At 42.2% G+C, this 22,090-nt stretch overlaps 1 protein-coding gene across 4 annotated transcripts in view; it reads left to right on the plus strand.

Annotated features, from left to right (window-relative positions):
* LOC121724191 (cadherin-18-like) overlaps positions 1-22,090 on the plus strand; it is a 93,738-nt gene that overhangs the window by 59,939 nt on the left and 11,709 nt on the right. The window contains exons 1-7 of one of the 4 annotated variants that reach the window (XM_042110693.1): positions 1,125-1,229; positions 6,010-6,532; positions 11,736-12,030; positions 13,383-13,502; positions 17,553-17,720; positions 18,016-18,203; positions 18,295-18,548. In XM_042110693.1, the coding sequence (XP_041966627.1) occupies positions 6,269-6,532; positions 11,736-12,030; positions 13,383-13,502; positions 17,553-17,720; positions 18,016-18,203; positions 18,295-18,548 (1,289 nt within the window). In that variant the 5' untranslated portion in view covers positions 1,125-1,229; positions 6,010-6,268. Of the gene's footprint in view, positions 1-1,124; positions 1,230-6,009; positions 6,533-11,735; positions 12,031-13,382; positions 13,503-17,552; positions 17,721-18,015; positions 18,204-18,294; positions 18,549-19,024; positions 19,357-20,473; positions 20,806-22,090 lie in introns of those variants that run through there. The other 3 variants (XM_042110616.1, XM_042110860.1, XM_042110773.1) reach the window with 3 other exon arrangements.

A 22,090-nucleotide genomic window follows, 5' to 3' on the forward strand; every position in this document is an offset into this window, starting at 1 on the left:
TAAATTAAAATGATAATCCTGGATCCATGAGGCTGTATCATTTTACATAAGTCAAACTTAGGGGGGCCCACCTGCAAGGGCACAGATGAGGGAGTACATAAATAAATGAACTTGAAAAGATAAATCATCACCCTTTTCCCACCCCTGAATAAGGAGGGAGAGCAGAGACTGCCAGGGTAAATGATTGATGGGCCCTGAGAGGAGACTGAGGGGTGATGGCTGGAAGCTGTGTGGCAAGTAAACCTCCCTCTTTGCCCCCCTGACAGATCTCCAACACCCCCTTCTCCACCCCCCTCTCCAACCCCCACCCATCAGCCTTTTGTTTCATCCACACTCTCATCTTCCATCTCCTGTGCCATGCCTCTCTCTCTCTCTCTCTCTCTCTCTCTCAGAGAGAGGAAGGGAAGGGGAGACACGGCCTTTGGTCTGGAGGGGCTTCACACTCAGGGTGCGCATCAGTCATCCCTCCCCCGCACCCGTGCGCCCGCACCCGCTCTCTTCTTCTATTATTAATTGGGTTTCCTTTTGGAACCACGCTGTAGCCTCAAACCAAATGCTGCATGTGCCGTGGCTGCTGTGAGTCTCAGCACAGCTAGTGCGCTGTTTGGTAACAGGGATGGAGAGAGGGAGAGAGAAAGGGATGGAGAGAGAGAGGGAGAGGGAGAGAGATAGTTTGTGTGCGTGTGAGAGAGAAAGAGTGGCTGATAGGATGAAGAGAAAGTGGAGGGAGGAGAGAAATAGAGAGAGAAAAGAACAAGACATGCAGAAAGGAGTCTGCTGAGCGTGATAAAAGAGAGAGAGAAATCATTAGAGAGAGAAAGAAAGTGAGGGAGATAGCGAAACAGCTGGAAATGTGTGAGGGTAAAAAATAGGACTGACTTTCTGTGTATGTGTGATTCCATATGTTAGAGTCAGAGGAAGGGCAGGCGAGCGTGTGTGCATGTCAATCCTTGTTTGTGTGTGTGTGCGTGTGTGTGCGTGTGTGTGCGTGTGTACACGTGTGTGTGTTGGTATGACTGTGGGCTGGACTGGCCAATCAGAAGGGCTCTCCTGAGCTGCGGCAGGCTGGCAGATTGGGGAGCTCTGCTTTTGCGCCGCTCTGCTCTAAGGTGGATTGGGAGCAGAAAACGCACACAGACTCACAGGGTGGCAGCTGGAATCAGGATGGTAACTCGGAGCCTTTCTCTTCTTTCTCATCCCCTACCACTCTTCAGGGACTGATACAAAGGGTAAGAGGCGCCAGCAGGCACTCCTTTGTTGTCTTTAGTTTAGTCATATGCACGTTAGGAAGCAGTCCAAACTATTTTCTGCTTGTTTCCCCATTTGGCAAGGGTGAGCTGGTGTGGAAAGCAGCACCAGGGCAAAGTGTGACAGTGCATTTGGGTGCATGCATGTGGAAGGAAGATGTGATGCATGGAATAAAAGAGAGGAAAGAGGCAGCCCCCCCCCCCCCAATCGATCCCTTAACCTGATTTTGTGGTCACAGTACTTTATCTGCGCCTCCGTAACAGTTAAGTTAGGTGGTAATTCCTCACTGGCCCGCCTCATTTACTGTAGCGTGTCCAGGTCAAAAAATATCCCGAGGACATGGGAATGGGAATCATTTAGAAACTTGGAGATTTGGGCTCATTTCGGTTATCCATACCTCAGTCATTTGTTTGTATTTTTTATTACAGTATAGATTCTCTGTTTCTTTTCTAAATGTGGTAATATTTCATGTGATGGGACGTCTGTTTAAGACACAATTTGAACTTTGCTCTGCTACAGATCTTATTTTTTTTATCATACAACATGTATAGGTGCACCTGTACCGTGCATCATTGATGCCAGTGTGAGATGTTCATTGATCAGTATATCTGATCGACTGGATCTGTATGATTTTGGATTGGCTCCGCTTCATGCTGTGTATAGTGGACATAGAGTCTAAGCTAACAGCTCTCCTTAAATTCTCACTGGCAGTGCTTTACCTCTGTCTCATCTGGTGTAGGCAGGGTGGGGTGGGGTGGGGTGGTGGGCCACAATATCCCAGGTTGTTGAAGTCTTTCCTATTTTTTGCATATGGTGAGCATGCCAAGGTGCTGACATGTTTTTCGATCATTTCCTGGAGGGACCCTTTTGTTAATGTTAAGCCTGTAATGAGCAATCAGCTGTTCCCATCCTACCAGGGCTTTTTTTTAGCTGCACAAGATTACACAGTGGGGACTCCTAACTGGGTGATACTCTTAGGTTGCAAAACAGCCACAGCGTTTTTGCCATGACTGGCTCAAAGAAAGTCCTTCAGCTGGAATATTCCTGAGATATTCACCAAAGGCTCCTGTCATCATATCAAGACAGGATTTGTGGTCGGTGTGTGTGTGTGTATATCTGCTGAGATACGGATGTGGGGAGATGATGAGAGGTGTCACTAATGCGAAGAAGAGCAGTCAATTGCCCAGGCTTTGGCGTGTGCCAGCAAGAGGTGGAGGTATTCAGTGGTACCATTGAGAGGAGTGACACACACATGTCTGGGATGACGAGGGTTCCTGACTCACACACACTGCTGTGAATTCCATCCAATTGGAAACATATTTTCAGTTGAGGATGTTTTCAAACCACAGGCACATGGTCTCCTGGTAAACCTATAGTGGATACTAATCAGTATTTCAATTTTTTTTTTCAAAAGACCTTGAGAATCCAGTCTGATTTAGTCAACTCTTTTACTCTTCAAACATAGAACAAGGATATATCACTGATGTCACCAGTTATGTCCTCATCAATTTTGACTCTGGTGTAAAAGCTGATAAAATCACCAAACATCTGTCTCTGTTATTTGAAAGTATTAAAAGGATTGTTCTAGAGTGCTGCAAAAATCCAAATAGCAGAGATAGCACTCCAAGCAATTCAAGTGAATGGGAGCCAAATTCATAGTTTCTAACCTTGGAGAATTATAAAATAAGTGTTAAATATAAAGGTGCTTATCATTTTGCAAACACAGGAAGCATAAATTGATTATTTGGAATACATATGCACAAAAATACTGTACAGAATTAAGGCTATCTCAGGGCTTGAAAGGGGGCAGGGGAAAAGGTAGTTTCACATACTGCTATCACTGGACTATAGAGCAGGAGGTGTACAGTATATGATTTATTTTTTGTTTATTTACTCTATAGAAGTGCAATTACAGGATAGAGTTGCAAGCCTAAATCCTATTCTTCTACAACATGCTTATCCCAGCTAAATTATATACCTATTTTATATGGTGAACATCTATGTAATCTTTGTAGCACACAGTTTTTCACAGTGCCAATTTTATTTTGATAACAGCACATTTACAAGATGAATGTGTGGCTAACATGGGCAGTATTGCTCAAAAACCCAGTTACAATACTAAAATCTCTTTAAAGCACCATGCTAGGGAGACCTTTTCACAATTTGCCAGAAGAATAATTGCTTTAATGCATAGGAACAGAGCTGAAATCTGACTGGGATAACTGATAATGATTAGTCTATATTGGTTCAGTTACTTCAAGATTAGCAAAATGCACTGAGAACTAAAAAGGAATTCATATAACATACTGGCCTTTTATTAGCATTAATCATGTTAAGGCTCTGAAGGGACACTTTATAGCGTGTATGGTATGTGGACATGTAATGCATGTGCTTATGCCAGCTGATTGCCACCCAGCTAGTAGGTTCATGATATATTTAACACGTCTCATTACTGATAAAATGTCAATTGCCCTTGCACAAGTCTATCGGCCCCTTCCAGTAAAGCTATCCAATCATAGACTCCATCCTAGTGAGTTCCTCAGGCAGAGACCACACCTATTAACCATTAGGCAAAATGGTCTGGGCTGGTCATCATCACAACGACTGTAATCTTGTAAGGGAGGCAGAGTGATGGATTACAGCTGAGACACACTCGCCTTATCACTGATGCTGCTTAACATCTGCTATAGCTAAGTGTAGTGAGTTTAAAATACAGAAATTGCTCTGGTATGTGTAAACAACATATAAGTAAACAGCATATGAGATGCTGCATTACCGACTGCATAACTCTGCAGTGCAGGAACTGGAGTCAGTCTGGCTCCCCAGGCTGTGAACACCTCCCAAAGCCAAGCAGACCATTTTTCCTGCCTTACATTTCATTAAATTACTTTTTTTTTAGGATTGATCAGGAGTGTCAGTTGAAAAGAATGGCTGTGGCGGTTCAGTATCATCACAGTGTGAGAGACCCTTCACTCTACTGCAATCTTTCTTGCGTAACTGCCTCATAGAGCAGTAGCTTGGGGGAAGTTGCTTGGTATTTTTGAGCAAGCCATCAGTTTGCTACACTGAGTTACATCAGGAACAGCCAGGCAAAGTAATAAAGTAAATCAATTTCCAGTCATCACACTCCATTTACAACCAGGCGGCTGGGAAGTACGTCTCTGCAGAAGTTTCTGCTATCATTACAGGCTGATTTTTTTTTTTTAACTCGCACCAGTCAAACGCCTCTGCCCTTCCAAGCACTGGCTAGTGAATCATGGTGTGAAAAGAGAGGCACGGCATCACATTCAAGACCACTCGTGTCATCCTCCATTCCCAGTGCCTTCACATGACAACAACAGGTCAAGGGGCATCTTGACATAATAAGCAGCCGACGTGCTTTAAGAGCCCCCTGCCCCTGTGGGCCGCAGACACAGAGGCTTGAGAGTTGCAGTGATGTCAGGTGATGTTTGGACCTGCCAATGGCACATCCAAAATGAATAAGAGATTAGAGAGTAAATCACTGCCAGACTGAAACATGGCTTTGACAGACAATAAATTATATAGACTATGGGGTACAAGAGCAAGAGAGGGGTGCAAGAGAGGGGCAGAATGGAGTACATGGACACAAAGATACGGAACTACTGAATAAAGTGAATGTTTGAGATTGACTCATAATTACAGTGTGACAGAATTATCCGCAAAACCCTCAACACAAATTACATCCCTTGTTTCTGTCCTTGTGGCTGTAATATATTCTTTATTTGTTCTTTCAATAACAATGTAACATCCTACGTTGTTAGAGAAGTGAAAATGAGTAGGGAGTAATGAGTAACATTCTCTGTTTTTCACCTCAGCCACATAAATCATTTATGAAATAGCATTTTTTCTGAGCTATTTCTCAGCCAAGCTTGTCTGTCACTGACAGGTGTACAGATTTATTTGGGGAAGCTTGAGAATAAGCATGAAAATGCACAATGTTTTTATCAGATCAAATACTCCTGCTAAAACAGAAAATGCTTTCGCTGGAGAAAATTATGTTACAGCTTCCCCGGAGATTAACAGTTTATACACATGTCAAGCTTATATATCTATTTCACACACCACTGGGGGGGTAGACAGAGAGAGAGAAAGAAAGACAGACAAAGATTGCCATGCCAATAAAGCATTTTTTAATATGAGTTTGAGAGGCAGAGAGAGAAAGACTCATGCTTTAATTTCAGCGGGTTCGGGCTCATTTATCACCAGATTTATATTATCTGTAACTACTGTATTCATGAGTGAAATCTGAACATCATAAATGACAAGCCCTATATTTCTACATTTTTCCTTTGTATATTTATTGCCAAGATCATACTTACATTAATATCAAGACAAAACCATTTATGAGTGGAATTCTTAAGTATTTAATTAATCCATTAAATACAATGGCAGTTTTGAATCTACCCTGACTATATATCAAGCCAGATGAGATGTATACTATGTGCAGAGCCAGGGAGTCAGTGTCCAGTGCATCAATGGAAGCATGTGCCACTGTGCCCAAAGCTCACTTTTACTAGTGTTTTGGGCAAAACCAAGAGACATCGTAGGACACATTTAGAAAGGGTTTCATGGTCCAATTTAGTCAAATCTATCAAAAATATCTGCATTTAAACCTATTTTATGAGGATATAGCACCACTTGCTGTAGTATTTCCAAATGGCACCTGAGAAAGTGAAGTTTGACCTATTAAAGATGTCAAGTTTTAATCTATGATTCTGTCCTTTTTTCTTTTCTTCACAGATACAACATGGATATATCCTCCTGTTTCTGATGAACCAACTGCACCACCATTTTCACCCAGTATGCCTGACCTCTTTCCTCAGCGTGTGTGATCTAAAAGGAGCTTCCCGATTGGTGGATGTAACACAATGGGCGACAGCAGAAGCCTCTGGATAGGTCTGATCTAAATGCTTGGTGGACAGCTGCCTGTCAGTGGCCTTTGAGTGGACAGTGTGCCCCGGGGTGCACAGAGTGGGTTTGCCACCCCTTGGCTCTTACCATGCGCTTATCCAGCACGGTGTCTCACTGCCTCTGCCTGCTGCTGCTGCTGTGTCTCGGTGTGGTGCTGACCACCGCAGGCACACCCTCACCGGCTAGCCCCGTCAGAACTGCACTCGCACAGAACCAGAACCAAAGCCTGAACCAAGCCAAACCAGCAGACCAGGAAAAAGACACGCATCACCGGCCCAAGAGAGGGTGGATTTGGAATCAGTTCTATGTTCTGGAGGAACACATAGGCCCAGAGGCTCAGCATGTTGGAAAGGTAAATGGGTGGTTTTTATATGCATTCATAATTAGGCCAATTTGTAAGCGTGTCCTTACACTGGTGAGCATGTAATACATATACTGTGCATTTGGCACGTTAAGGTGCCAAAAATGCCATTATACTAATAGGCCTATATTCATTTAAGTGCTACTATACAACAACTACATGACTTTAAGTGGCAACCAGATAACCTGAACATGTGCAAGCTTTTTTACAAATTGATTTAACTTCATTGCCCATGATTTTGTACAATTTTTAATTATGTAACTCCATGTCACATCACTTTATGCACGGCTAGTCACATTGTTCTGTGACTACCAAGAGGAATTTGGTTTCTTTCTTCTGTTTATCTTTCCTGTCCAGAAACGTGTGTTTTCCTTCTCCAAATACTTATATTGCAGTAGAAATTAATTTGACTTCCTAAGTGGCTGACTCATAATCTCACACTCTGGGTGTGTTAAATAGGAGTATGATGAAGCAGTGTCTCACATGAGTTGGGAGAGATTAATGTGAGGGAGATCACGGCATTAATGACTTCCTGTGTACATATCCGCTTGTGCTTCCTAGATCCTGCGTACCCTTAAAAAGGTCCTCTGGTATTTGAAATGCAAAATATCTTATTAGAACCAGCTTCATTAGGAGTCCTTCCTCATCAAAAGTGGTTAAGAACCCCTGGGGGAAAAACTCAACATAGGATATTATAATACCAGACAGCAGAGTGGGTTTTTAAAGCAAACTATCACCAAAAGTTGCATCCCACCAGTCCTCTGTTGAGTGCAGATAGTAGTGGATTGCAACAATGTTGCAAATCTATAGTGACATGATGTATTGACACTTTGCGAACATAGCAAGGTGATGAGGACACAGATGGCTAAGGTCAAAAATGAGAATCAGCAGTGACCCGTGGGTCTTTTCCCAAGACACCTGAGCTGAACATGTGAGTTACACTGGCTAGATTTGTTTTGACTGCTGTGATGCTAACAGACAGCCATTGATGGCTATTAGAGGCACGTCTGCCCAACCACATTATATCTAGATGCCTTGGTTTAAATTTTACACTGGGCACACCGTACATAGGTAAAGTGTAAAACTCATGGGATGACATTCTCATCCACAGCATTAGATATGTATTTGTATTTCTACATGTTTTTGCAGTTTAACATTTAGGAACTTTAACATTTAAGTATCAGCGGTTTTCATGAGTGGCTGCAGTGTTTTTGTCAGCTATGGATTTGGTTCACCTGAGATATGAGTTAGATCAGTGCCGTGCTAAGTATTAAATCATTCTGCACACGTAGAACAAGATGAATTTGCTCTGAGGAAATTGCAAACAGCACGTGGCCTCAACTTTCGTCTAGTCATGTAGGGTCTGCCAGAATACGGCTGGCCAAACAATCAGACGTCAGCAACTCCCAGCTCATCCTCCTAGACACAGGTGTAGGGTCACAGCATAATACTGTGTAACAATCATAAAATGTGTCCTCAGGGAAGAAAACATTTTTGAAACATAAATGGATGTATTCCACCTTACATGAATGTTTCATGTAAGGTGTGAGGGTGGGGGTATAAGGACATGCAATCAAGGACACAAGCCATTTTAAAACTATTTGCTCCCAGTGAGTGGTAATCAATCCCTCATGGGTGTTACATACTTTAATGATGTTATGGTATGTGAATTAGTTACTGCGCAGCCTGTTATTTATGTATTATTTATTAATTTATTCATTCATTTATGTGTCTATGTTTGTGAATGTTGTCCGCTCAGACCTCACTGGGAAGGCTTTTGTACTGCTCCCAACTTTTTTCACATTGTCTACCTCAGTAATCATACAAGATTATGCCAGCTGCAAAGCTGCGAAATCAAAGAAACTCTGTCACAATTTTACCTTAAAGTAAAGATGTTCATGTTAAAAGGGTATCAACTTTACAGCTGACCACTCCTGAGCTATGCCATTGGTATCCCTTCATGTTCCTGAGACATCAGGATTCACCATCCCATGTGTGTAGAATTATTACCAGGGCAAAATTAATTTGATTAAAATGTTAAAATACAATGACCACGCTGTCAATTTCAGATCATGCATTACGTAATTAAAGGGAGATTATTTGCACACAAGTTTCAACACCCATCAATGCTACTTATATCCAGTGGGAACAGCCCATGTGGTGTCCCTGGGTGTGTATAGCTTGGCATGGCAGATATACACACCCAGGTGTCTGTTGCCTTGCCGGCAATGCTATGTACACCCAAGGACACAGAAACTGTACAGTATCTGCAGAATGTGTATTTTAGAAACAAAGTCTTTATCTTTATCAGAGTCTTCATCTACTATACCAGTGTTTGTCAACCACTGTGCCGGGGCACACTAGTGTGCCGTGAGAGATCATCAGGTGTGCCGCAGAAAATTACCCAAATGTCACTCACTGGTCCAGAAAAGCAACTGTTGCATCAAAGAATTTATAACCACATGATCTTATCGATTGTATGATTGCACTATTTGTGGTATGCAGGCATTGTACAACGGGGGCCCCATATCCAGTATTCACAGAACCATCACATAACCAGTTCATAACAACAGTTACATTAGATATAGTCACCTACAAATGAAACAGAGTGCGCTTGTTTTATTGAGCAGGTCTTAGAAGCCATAATAAGGCCATATCTGTGTATTATTTGAAATTTTAGGCTATGGTATGGGGGGCTATGGTATGGGTATGGGGGATCAATCAAGGTGTACTGGAGGTACAGCATCTGCCACTACTCTAGAGTTGAGTTGAAGCCTAGCGCGTGCTGTGCTTGGCAACTAGAATTTATAAACTTGCATTCACAGCTTTTCTTTTGCTTCGCCTACACTAATTGCACATGCCTATTTTCCTTGTTGGAGATCAGTAGAGGTATTTGGCTGGCTAACTATTTGTAAAGCTAATGGTAAAATATTTAGCAAATGCACTTATGCAAGGTGAATTAAAAAAAACAAGCATCACCTGGGTATTAAGCCCAGGACTCCTGCATGAGATATACCTCTTCAAACCATTACACCACTGTTAACTATTGTCAAAGTGGGCTAACTTTAGGTGATCAGGCTATAAACATAATTGCAGGTAAACATAATATAAACATATAATTGTAGGTAGGCTATATTTTACGTTTAAAGCAGGCTACTGGTGATTTTTGTTTTCATATTGTATAACATTTGATTGTTGAAGAATTTATGTTGCTTTGCTGTTGTCGGTAGAGCACTTATTTCCCTCACGGGATCAAAAAGAGTATATATATGTTTGCTGTTGTTGTTATTTATTATTATTTAATGGGTGCAAATAGCATTTATGTATTATTAAACTGCAACAAAGACATGAGTTTTACTGAAGACATGAAAAATCTGACATGAAAAAAGACATGAAAGTATTGTTGTACTATTATTCATCTTATTATTACCTTGACATGGTAATAATAATAATATATATATATATAGTCTGCTCTGCCATTCCTGTAGAACACCTCACTAGATATATATATATATATATATATATATATATATATATATATATATGGCAAAAAGGCTATGCACCAGACATTCTTATAGCTTGCAGAAGATTGTAATTATTAAACTGCAACAAAGACATTAGAGTTTTACTGAAGCGGCATTTTTGGGCAATTTGTTATAACAAAAAGAACATGCATGGCACTCATTTGTATTCCAGGCAGACAATACATTTGTTACCATGGACATTCAGATAGAAATAGAATTGTGCATTGTTCTTTGTCGCTTAGAAGATCTCCTCACCTAATTTCTGGTGGTGGTCCTTAAAGGAACCATATGTAAGAGTGTGGCCAAAACTGGTACTGCAATCACTTTCAAATTACTGTAGAGCGGTGTATCCCCTCCCCCTCCCCCTCCCCCCTGACTCGAGGTTGCCAACCCAGATGCCGAAACACTACTGACTTTGTGATTAGTAGATAGGTGGAGGGTGGCGCATCAGGCCAAAACACAACATGGCATGACAAAACACTTTTTAAATGACAATATCCTGGCCGGACTACTGTTGTAGTTGTATTTGTAATGAACATGATTTCTTAATGTCTAGTGACATATCAGAGCCATTTTATGATTAATTGAAATACATTTCTTACATATGGTTCCTTTAATGCAACAGAGTTGAAGGCATCTCTGACTTAAAGCCCTCTGTTGTCTGACCACTAGGTCATGCAAGGGATGTGAAGTGCTGTCCATTATGTGGGGTAGTCTTTCTCTGAATCACTCGAGTTGGTGTTGCTGCCCGAACAGATGGCGGCAAAGAAAATTGTACTCGCAACAACCGACTGGTAAAAGATCAGCATCTTGATGCACACATTAGAGGACCTCCGCTTTATCAGGAAGTGCTGTAGCATAATAGTCTGCTCTGCCATTCCTGTAGAACACCTCACTAGATGAATTTACATGTAGGCTACACTTTTAGTCCGATTAGAATTGGGAAAATGGATCAATCAGAATAAAAATGACACATATTAACACCTTGATCTGAATAAAACTGCCGATCCGATTGTGCTCAGACACAACCCCCCTCAACTGGGGTCTTTCTGTCAGGTAGTTTTTGATTGTGTTTAATTAAGCAGTGGAGAACTCAAAGAACATAATCTTCACAATGTTGCCAGCTTTGTGCAGGTGAGAGGGGGCTTGCTGAAGCAGGTACTGTAGATCATGGCATCCACACAACACAACACCCAACTCAGGGTGGTATAGGCAAACTGCGGTTCCAGAGAGGTGGTCTGAGGGGGGGTATCTTGATCTTTCATGATGTGAGATGTTAAGGCCACTGGTGGACAGCTAGAGAGATTGCCATTGTCAATTCACAACTTCAAAAAGGGTTCAAACCTAACACTGGAGAAAGTATTTGTGGCATATTTGTGGCATGCATACTTTCCTTCTTTGATGGGTTTCATAGCTTTGAATTTGTTTCATTACAATTTCTCTTGAATATTTCAGAATCAGTATGACACTCTGATCATGAAGTAAATGAAAATGCCAGAGTTTAATAAATTGTACCGGTAATGATAGAGATATGAAGTTGTAGACCATGACTAGACCATGGTTGAGGTATACTATATTATCTTTCACTCTCTCCCTCCATCTCTGTGTGTGTGTGTGTGTGTGTGTGTGTGTGTGTGTGTGTGTGTGTGTGTGTGTGTGAACTCTATCAGCTACATTCTAATTCAGACAAAGGCGATGGATCAGTGCGTTACCTGCTCTCAGGGGAAGGTGCTGGTACCATATTCATCATCAACGAGGTCACCGGTGACATCCATGCTACCAAGAGCCTGGACAGGGAAAAGAAGAGCCACTATGTCCTCCATGCCCAGGCTATCGACCGGCACACTAGCAGAGCCATAGAGCCTGAGTCGGAATTCATCATCAAGGTCCAGGATGTTAATGATAATGCGCCCAAGTTCCCCGATGGCCCCTTTACAGCCTCTGTGCCAGAGATGGCAGATATTGGTGAGACTACGGGGATTCTGGGATCACGGAGGAGGCTTATTAACCTGACTCTCGCCAGATGAATTTTGTTCCGCCTAGCTCCACTCATCCATCTGGGACCAATCCATTGGAGTGTTGCTTCAGAAGGCTGGGCCTAATCAAAAAATGCTTGCATATGATTGAATAAGCCACTTGTCCGTCATCTATTGACGTGCTACTTCAACCACTCACATCGAAGCCAACCCGTGACGCTGATAACAGTCACACAGTCGCTTCTACACTATGTCACATCTATGAAACTCCCGCCCTGCGTCCTGATTGGCTGTACCATAAAATCGGGTGCAGAAATCACTCTCAATGGAAGAGGTCACAGATGGATGTGAGTGAAGCTAGGCGGAGCACATGCAGAACGAAATTCATCTGGCGAGAGTCAGGTTAGAGGCTTATGGCTGGTGCCTTGAATGTTGTTTTTCTGAACAGGGAGAGCTCCCATGTGCTTCACGAGGCTCTGTGTTCTAGTGAGATGTGTAGTGGTCCCATGATCCTTTAGGGGTTATATCATAGTTGTCCCATAGTGTAACTGAGATAGTGGTAATTGAACGTGTTGACATGACAAAAAGGATGTAATACTGTGGGTTTCTTCCTCAGGCAACTTGACTCATTTCTGAACATTTCTAAACAAGGGGCATTCGTCCAGCTCTGTTGAAAACTGTGCATTATGCTTCAACCTGTTTGATGTCTTAGTTGTCTGCATGGTCTTTGCTAATGTAAAGTTAAAAAGGAAAATGATCACTCACTGCTTTTTTTGTAGTGTCTAGTTCCTAGATGTTTTTCCAAAGAATCAGTGAAGTACTGATCTCAACATGCAAAAGATGCCAGTAATGAAGGATTGACTGGGATGGCAGGGATTTTGTGTTCAAGAGATTAAGGGCTCGTTTACATGTATCTAGATATTTGTATAAAAGCATGACTTTTGTATGCTTTTGGCCCTTTTGTTTACACGTAAACTGAGTTTTAGCTACCTCAAACGCATGGTCTCAAACAAATTGTTTATAGTTCATGTACCTAAGTCTCATCTTGTGACGCCAACATAGCCTAGGCTAGGCCTACTCTATGGATTATAACATGTTGGATTAAGTCATCTTCATTTCCAAACCTAGAGGATTTACAAGTATGAAAAAGATAAGGCTATGTTTGTTATTATGGCCTGCTGTGACATGATTAATTGCAGTATCTGAGAAGTGGCAAGTTATGAATTGCTATGGTGAGTTTTGGCTATGGGTTTGCTATTCTGGTCAGTTTTGGCATGTGTTTAGACTGTAGTTTGGTGAACCAAACCCTTTTAACCGTGTTCTTAAATTTACTCTTCTAAGGAACATCAGTGTTTCAAATCACTGCAACCGACTCAGATGACCCTACCTATGGAAACAGTGCCAGGATTGTGTACAGTATTTTACAAGGACATCCATACTTCTCTGTCGACCCCAAAACTGGTAAGATCTTACTGGATTTTTTCTCCATTGCAGGGAATAAAATAAATCTCCTGTAAGAGAGATCTCCTGTAGAGACAGCCTTGCACATAAGCAGGAACAACTGTGTGATAGTTGCTTCAGAATATAAATATATGTACATATACATATATTTATTGTGTGTATATGTATATGTGTGTATATATATATATATATATGTATAGCTTCACAGCGTGCCGCAAAACCCCTAAATGTAGAGAGCCTGTGGAATATCTTCTACCACTCCAGAGTCTCTCCATAACAGTGCTGGCCTTGCTGTCCGTAATTGACATGCTCTCAATTGTAGTAAGGCTCTATGAAATGCTGCCCCGTCTTTTGACACATTCAGCCTGAAAGAAGGCTTTTGAAAGAGCAAGAAAGCAACCACCACTGGCAGAGTATGTCTTTTGTTTGAGGCTTTTAAAATAGCCTGGTCAGAATTAACAGCATAAATTTAGAGCACTTAAATGTGTGTGTGTGTGTGTGTGTGTGTGTGTGTGTGTGTGTGTGTTTTATGCGTGCGTGCGTCTGTGTGTGTGTGACAGTAGATGTATAAACAGGAGAGGAGAATGATTGAATGAGTAAAAAATAAGCAAAAAAGGATGATACATGAGAGAGAGAGGGAGAGAGAGAGAAAGAGGGAGAGTGGGAAAAATAGGCTGATTTGTTTGAGCTCTCTTCCTCAAATGTGAATGACTCCTGAAATGTGCTAAATTGCTGGGGCCATAGAACACAGAGAGTGGAACAGCATTATCCACGCTCATTTAGAAGAATTGGATGAAGCATTGAGTGCTGTACGCATTCTACAACCCCACAGACTCAGTTACAAAGCCCAGCAGTACATCTCAACAGACATTCCTTTAATTCTTTCAGATGTACCGAACACGATTCCATTGGTAATGTTTGGACACGGTATTGTAAAATGGTCCCAGGTTATTCTACTAGGCTTGTCTCATTTTAAAAATGAAGCAGTGCCACCATGTTATTATTCTGCCCGTGGGGAATACTGCTCCAACAGAGTGGGGAATCGACAGACAGAGAGTGAATAATGGCTTTGGGTGGATTTCAGTAAGATTGCATATGATGACAATTGCACTAGATTTGAGAGCCAGACATATAGACATATGCATGAAGTCCAATGGGAGGCGGCCTTTTATGCAGTTGTGCCCAGTCTGTGGAGTTGCCTTTAATTAGTGTCAACACTGTCATTGCATTAGTGATTTAGAGTAACTCTCCAGGCAGCTCCATACGGCAGCACTATCTCTTAACGTCTCATCACTGTATGTCAATATAAGCATTAGTTCATTCAAACCTACCCAGCTGTACATGCTACATGAACATGCACTGAATGTAAAACAATACCATTTCACATGCCATAGGCTGTTTGGTCAGAGTTATCTAGTGCAGCATTGCATGTCATATGCTTCATGTATGGGGCATGCGGTAGTGCTGTGATGAGGTCTGTTGCATTGGTTCACCCATGTTTGATTTCCAAACGCAGCTGCTTTGGATGGAAATGTCAAAAACTGATCTCTTGTTGAAATGAATATGCATGTGTCTGTAACTGTGTCTGAGGAACATTTTAGTTTACCTGAAAGGTACACCTGGACTATTTTTCATGGCATTTAGCCCGTGAGCAATTTCATCCTTTGATATGACTCATTTTATCCTTTTGATATGACTAATTTTTAGTCTAAATTGATTCTTCCACATGTTTATTGATATTAATCACAGTTACTTACTGTGTGAAATAGTATTGTAATAGATTTAGTGTAACACTAGAGATCTCTTGGCAATTAATTAAATGCATTCAAGCATTTTTGTTGTCATTATTGCCATCATTAATTTATGTTTAACACAGATTTTTGAACAGACTAGGTCTAAATGAGCATTCCTTCATCATGCACTAATAAATGAACTCTCATTGCATCCACTATTGTCCATTGTCCACTATTGTTGGTTTATTTACTTCTGGCCTCTGGCTGTTAGCTGAATCCAGAAAGACTGTTCAACATTAGCATGTCTCTTAAAAAAACAAAGCTTTCGAGTGAAATGTCCAGTTCTGGCAGGTGGGATCTGGCCTGGATGTGCAGGGTGCAATCTGTATGACATTCTCTAGGCTGTGCTTATTTGTTCTGGCGGATTGAGGTGTCTGGCTTTTCTCTCCTCTATTCCTACAAGAATGTATGACACAGCCCATACTAGCATAGAATCCAAATTCTCAAAAAAAAATTGTTGAGTACAATTTTCTACTTCAAAAGACTAACAGCTTACATGAATATATGGCACACCATGTTACCACAGAATACATAAATAAATAACAATGGAATCCCTGAAGGTTTTTCACATTAACATCAAAGTTGTATCATCAATTCAAATGTTAACCTTGGTTAACCTTAGCGCTTCGTTTAAAGTATGTGTTTGTACAGGGAGACTGGGGTTTTGTGTTTGGCTCTTTAATTGGGTCACATTTGCCATGGCTTTGAACCAGATGAATATGCTACAGCAACTAGAGGCTCATAGACAACTGTCTGCTTTAAATTATTACAAAATGACTTGACCTCCCAATCAGCCAGCATCTCCATGAGGCCCCTTGGCCTTTACTCACTCTCGAGTGCTCTACTCCTGAATCAGCTGTTCAAGTAAAACGCAGTTCACCGTGCGACTCTTCCAATCAGTGTTTGCTTCCAGTCCAAATGTCAGATGCTGCACACCTCAGCTCCTGGCCTCGGTGGGTGGGGTGGGGGGGGGTTGTGTTCCCTGCGGCATCATGCTTGTACAGGTGCACCGTGCAAACTCAATCTGTTTCCCCCTGCCTGCTGCGGCCACTCCATGGTCTGCTGAACCCCAAGGCACGATTTAGGCAGATGGCTCACACACTTTTCTGAAACCTGTGAAGCGTGTGGGAGCGGCTTGGCAGGGATGGGAGAAAGGCCAAGGGGGCGGCGAAAGGGGACAGTTAGGACATGGCCTTGTAAGGACCACCCCCATTTCCCCAACAATCATTTAGTTTCCAGTGAGAAGTCATTACTGTCATTACTGCTCCTCATGTGCGCTCCACCAGGAAAGGTTCAATGTTTGTTTCTTCAACAGAGATGAACTGCAAACAAATGCACTAGCAAACATGCACAAAGACAGATACACCCAGATACACATCTCTCTCTCTCTCTCTCACACACACACATTCATTCAGAAGGTAGAATGTTCTCACAAAGTGCATCTGCCTGTTATCTGAAATGTCAGGGCAGTGCAACCACATTCATATTTCAATTGAATTGAAATTTCATAATTGAAGAAAGAGTAAAGAGGATATTGCCCCATCAAGAGGACCCAAGTGACCTTTACTGATGAGTGAAAAGTTTGTAAATCTCCCTCAGAAAAAATAAAAATAGCTATTTTCTTTTTATAGTTGGACTTGTACAGTTTATATGTCGTGGTACAACCAATGTAGAACTGAAGAAAACATTATTTTAATTTAAACTCTTTATTGTATTGGAACATTCAATGGATGAACTTGCTAGCAAAGTCAAAAGGTTATATAGGTGTCCAAGAAGATCTGTATAATTTGAAATTTGAAATTATAATTTTAAAGTCAGGTGGCACAACCACATCGTCAGGTGGTACAACCAGATAAAATACTCATTTAACCAATAAATAATAGATTAAAGTGAACAAATGGTTGAAAAATGTGTTGCACCTAATTACTCATATTCATAAGTTACTTTTAATACCAAGGTCAACTACAACAACTACACTGTAGACACTCTCAGGTACAATACTTACCAAAAAATAGAAGTGTGGTTTTTTTTAGAAACTTTTGGTTGCACCACGTGACAGTGACATTTTTTGGGGGTGTATTTAAACCCCTGTAAATATTGCACAACCATTAAGACTTGTTTAAACACAGTCTTCCAACTCCATTTTTAAAGATCATTTTGAAAACTCATTTTTAAAAGCCTCATTTGTCAATACACACACATTCTCTTACTGTATGGCTACAAAACACATGATCATTAATCTTTTTTTTCTCTGCAGGTATCATTAGGACTGCCTTGGCAAACATGGACAGAGAGACCAGGGAGATCTACACTGTCATCATCCAAGCCAAAGACATGGCTGGTCAGGTGGGAGGTCTGTCTGGATCAACCACCATCAATGTCACTCTGACGGATGTCAATGACAATCCCCCCAGGTTCCCACAGAGTAGGTGCTCATTTTCTCTCTCACTCTCTCCAGCATCCACAGATTTCATTCAATTACATCAAGAGCATGACATGCAATGAGTAATTATAATGTCCTGAAAATAGCATATGAATTTCCCTCAATGTTGTTTGAAAGCACAATGCACCGGTACTCAGAATTACTAACTAATAAACGTTGTAGAGAGCCAGTTGCTCTCTCACTGATGAAAAAGATTGCTCTGACAAAGCCGTGTCTGTGGTCCATAGAGTCTAATGATGAAATGAATGAGTGGTTGTTATGATTCACTCCACTACAGAGAACTACCAGCTCTATGTTCCTGAATCAGCACAGGTTGGAAAAGCAGTGGGCAAAATTAAAGCGAACGACGACGATCTTGGTGTCAACGCTGAAATGACCTACCGCATCACCAATTCAGAGGGAGCTGCCATTTTTGCTATCTCTACTGACAGTGACAAGAAAGAAGGCGTTATCGTGCTGAAAAAGGTTCCTGCCTTACATACAATTATTATGATGTAAAAAAATGTAATTATGACAGTTTAAGGCCATCATTTGAACTTGTCTGCTGATGTTTCAGCATCTGGACTATGAGAAGAAGAAGGCTTACACTCTTCACATTGAGGGGATCAACACCCACCTGGACTCCCGTTTTTCCCACCTGGGTCCTTTTAAAGACACCACCTCTCTGAAGATCATCATTGGAGATGTGGACGAGGCGCCACTGTTTTCCATGGACTATTACATCCTGGACGTCTACGAAAACGCCCCCGCAGGGACAGAAGTGGGCATGGTCACTGCGCAGGACCCCGACAGTACCAAGAGCGCTGTAAGGTAATGCTCCATGAGATGCTTCTTATAGTGACTCTACTACCCTCATTGTAACAAGTCATCTATGATGCAGGAGGTAGATGCAGGTTTCTTTTATTGTGAAGTCACACCAGTCAACCAGCCAACTTGCAGCAGTATTAAAGCCAAGAGTAACAAAAATTACAACAACAGTCAGTACACCTACAGTCCAAACTGTTTAGAAAACAAAACACAGGACAGGGCTTCGCACTGTGTAGCATTACAAATGCTGCTCAAAGAAGAATTGAAACAAAGGAGTTTAAGTACTAAAACATGTGATGACTACAACCAATAGGGAGTCCCGGAGTTCAGGTGCTGCTCGTTAGGGTGACAAGGAAATCATTCAATCAATAAGTGGGTGATGAGGACCTAATTGGGGCTACAGCTGTTTGCGTAGGCCCAGGAGTCATCACAGTACCCCCCCTCGATGCGCAGCTCCAGCTGCAGGTGGGTGTCGACCTCAAAGGTCGACCTCTACGGCGTGGGGCTGGTCGATCTGGGCGGCGTAGATGGAAATACGTATGAGGTTTGGGTCCAAGATATCAGCTGCGGGAACCCAGCAACGTTCCTCCGGGCCATAGCCCACCCAATCCACTAGATACTGAAGGCGACCCCCACAACGTCTGGAGTCTATAAGGGACTGGACAGCATACGCAGGGGACCTGTCAATATCCAGTGGAGGCGGTGGAGTTTCACAGGGAGCTGCCCGTTCCAGAGGGCCAGGAACCAGGAGCCTGAGTAAGGACACATGGAAAGAGGGTGAAATGCGATACTGACGCGGCAACAAGAGTTGGTAAGCTACCTTATTAATCCTCCGGGTGACTTTGAATGGGCCAATGAACCGAGGGGTCAGCTTCTGACAAGAAAGGCGCAGCTTTAAGTTCTTTGTAGAGAGCCAGACTCTGTCACCAGGTTGGAACTCTATGGTCTCACCACGATGACGATCAGCCTGACCCTTCTGTCTGCAAACCAGGCTTGTGCAAAATTCCAGAACTGAATTGAAACTGGCTTTTAAATTCCCATTCAATTCTTGAATTTCATTTGCATTTCAATTGAGGTAGCAAAACAGGAAGCAGAATTCGAATTGTGCACAACCCTGCTGCAAACTGGAGTCGGACATGTGTCATATTCCACACTTGGCTAGACCTCCGGAACCACTCATCAACTGCGGGAGCTTCGGTTTTCTCTGGGTTCCATGGGAGTAGAGGAGGCTGGAAACCCAGGACACACTGGAAGGGGGTGAGGCCAGTAGAGGAATGTGTGAGAATTTTGGGCATATTCCGCCCAAGGTAGATAAAGTGCCCACTCACCCTGTTTTGCCTTGGCAGTAGCTTCGGAGAAACCTCCCAATCTCTTGGTTCATGTGCTCTACTTGACTATTGGCTTGAGGATGGTACCCTGAGGTTAGGCTGACAGCAACATATAATCTCTGCATAAAAGCTTTCCATATCTTTGATGTGAATTGAGGTCCTCGATCAGAGACAATATCTATAGGCAAGCCATAGTGCCGGAAGACCTGTTCGAACAATGTCTCTGCAACCTGGAGTGCAGAGGGAAGAGTCGGCAGAGGAATACAGCGGCATGATTTAGAAAACCTGTCAACCCCCACAAGAATTGTGGTGTAGCCATAGGATGGGGGCAAATCAGTGATAAAATAGACAAATGTGACCAAGGCTCTTCAGGGATTGGAAGGGGATGGATTTTTCCTGCTGGAGCTTGATGTGGAGTTTTGGAAGTTGCACACACTGAACATGATCGGACATACCTGGTTGTTACGACCCTCTGCTCCCCCTGCTGTCTGTGTAGAGGCCTATGCATCGACTGTGGGGTGGCGAGTTGACTGATTGCACCTGGAGTGGGCGTGGTCGATATAAGCCTGAAGATCAGCCTCACTGTGGCTGGGACTTTTTCCGACATTCTGACTCTTGCACTCACACACACATCGAGACTTTCATTCACCACATTCAAACACTCAACATCCACTCATTTGCACACACACTTTTCTCTTTCCCATGTGCTCACACATCCATTCTTTCAAACTCTACTCCGTCATTGCAACTGCAACCAGTAGACCTATCATATCCCCTAGACACAGTTTATCTGTTAGTAAATAAATGAAGTATTGAAATTGCATTTGGTGTTGGCCTCCATTTCATGTTTGCTGCCCCCACGAGCCTGGGCCGTAACATGATTGGGTTCTCAGTCTGGAACTGGTTGTCTGAAGTTAATCGGCAGGAGTAAGGTGAGCAAACTGCTTTGTGTGTCTTTGTGTAGCCTATTTTGAGCAAGCTCCTTTAGAAGGTGCTTTAGCTGATTTGAGCTAGCTCGTCTCTTCTGAGGCATTGTTTCTTATTTTGCTTGTTTGCTATTTTGCCTTTCTTGTGTTTTACGGTGAACTGCTGAAGGTACGCTTCGGTTTGTGGCATTAAACCGTGCATTGGTTTCTGTCCTTCCACAAGTTTGCGTTTAAATATCCCCAGTTCGGTGATCCGTAGGGGGGCTAGGTGGGTTTAGGACCTGCTCAGACCCAGGGTTAGGCCACCGCTGACATACTTTGTGAGGTTAGCTTGCTTTGTTTGTTGTTTGTAAATAAGATAAAGTTTGTTTGTGCATTGTTATAAGGTCAGATTGTTTGTGGTTGGCTGTTTGTATTATTTTCTGTTGGCAAAGCTACATTTAGAGGTATACCAATTACAAGATAATAATTGAATTAGCAGGCGAGACGTCGCTTGTTGATTTGCATTGTATCCTGCAGTAGGCTAATTGGGGTTAGTAGCTATTGTGTTTGGTAAGGTTGCAAGTAGCATGGCCAGTCAGAGAGGGCAAAATCTGTAAATATGTGTTAGCCAAACGCTCTTGTTTAGATTGCTTGTGAACATATGGCGCCAGAGCAGGTAGTTTAAAATATGTGGCATTAGACCTTTTACATAACTGAGTGGTTAAAAGTTGGATCAGATATTTCATACTGGTAATCCTTAATGGAAATATTTATTTCTGTGTTGCATCGTTTTCATTGTAATCAACATTTAATCAACAAGTGCTTTTAGCTTGCCAAGAGTTACCCATACCTATGCTACTGAGTTTCTACCTCTTGTGGCGAAGAGAGGAATTGTTTACTTTGTTTAGGAATTTTGCTTAATTTCAACTGTATTGTGTGTGTTTGTTAGTCAGAGATGTCTACAATAGTGGATGAGTTTGTTGTAGATCCTTCTGAGGGGACACTAGAGCAGTGTACGAAGGAACAGTTAATACCGATTGTTCAACATTATGGGATAGAGCTCAGTAGTGAGGTTAAGAAAGCAAAAGCTTCACTTTTTAGTCACCTTAAGTCTGCATTGGTTGAAAAGGAAGTTCTTGTCTTAAAACTGACTGAGCCTGTTAGTCCAGCATCACTTGTATCTGCAGGGAGTCAGGGCAGTGAAATTAGACTAAAGGAATTGGCAGTGAAGGAAAAACAAATGCAGCTCGATGCAGCCAAAATTCGTGCTGATCGTGAAGCTCTAATAGTTAAAGAGAAGCAAATAGAG

Source organism: Alosa sapidissima, chromosome 1 (assembly GCF_018492685.1).
Source record: "Alosa sapidissima isolate fAloSap1 chromosome 1, fAloSap1.pri, whole genome shotgun sequence".
NCBI classification, from domain to species: Eukaryota; Metazoa; Chordata; class Actinopteri; order Clupeiformes; family Clupeidae; genus Alosa; species Alosa sapidissima.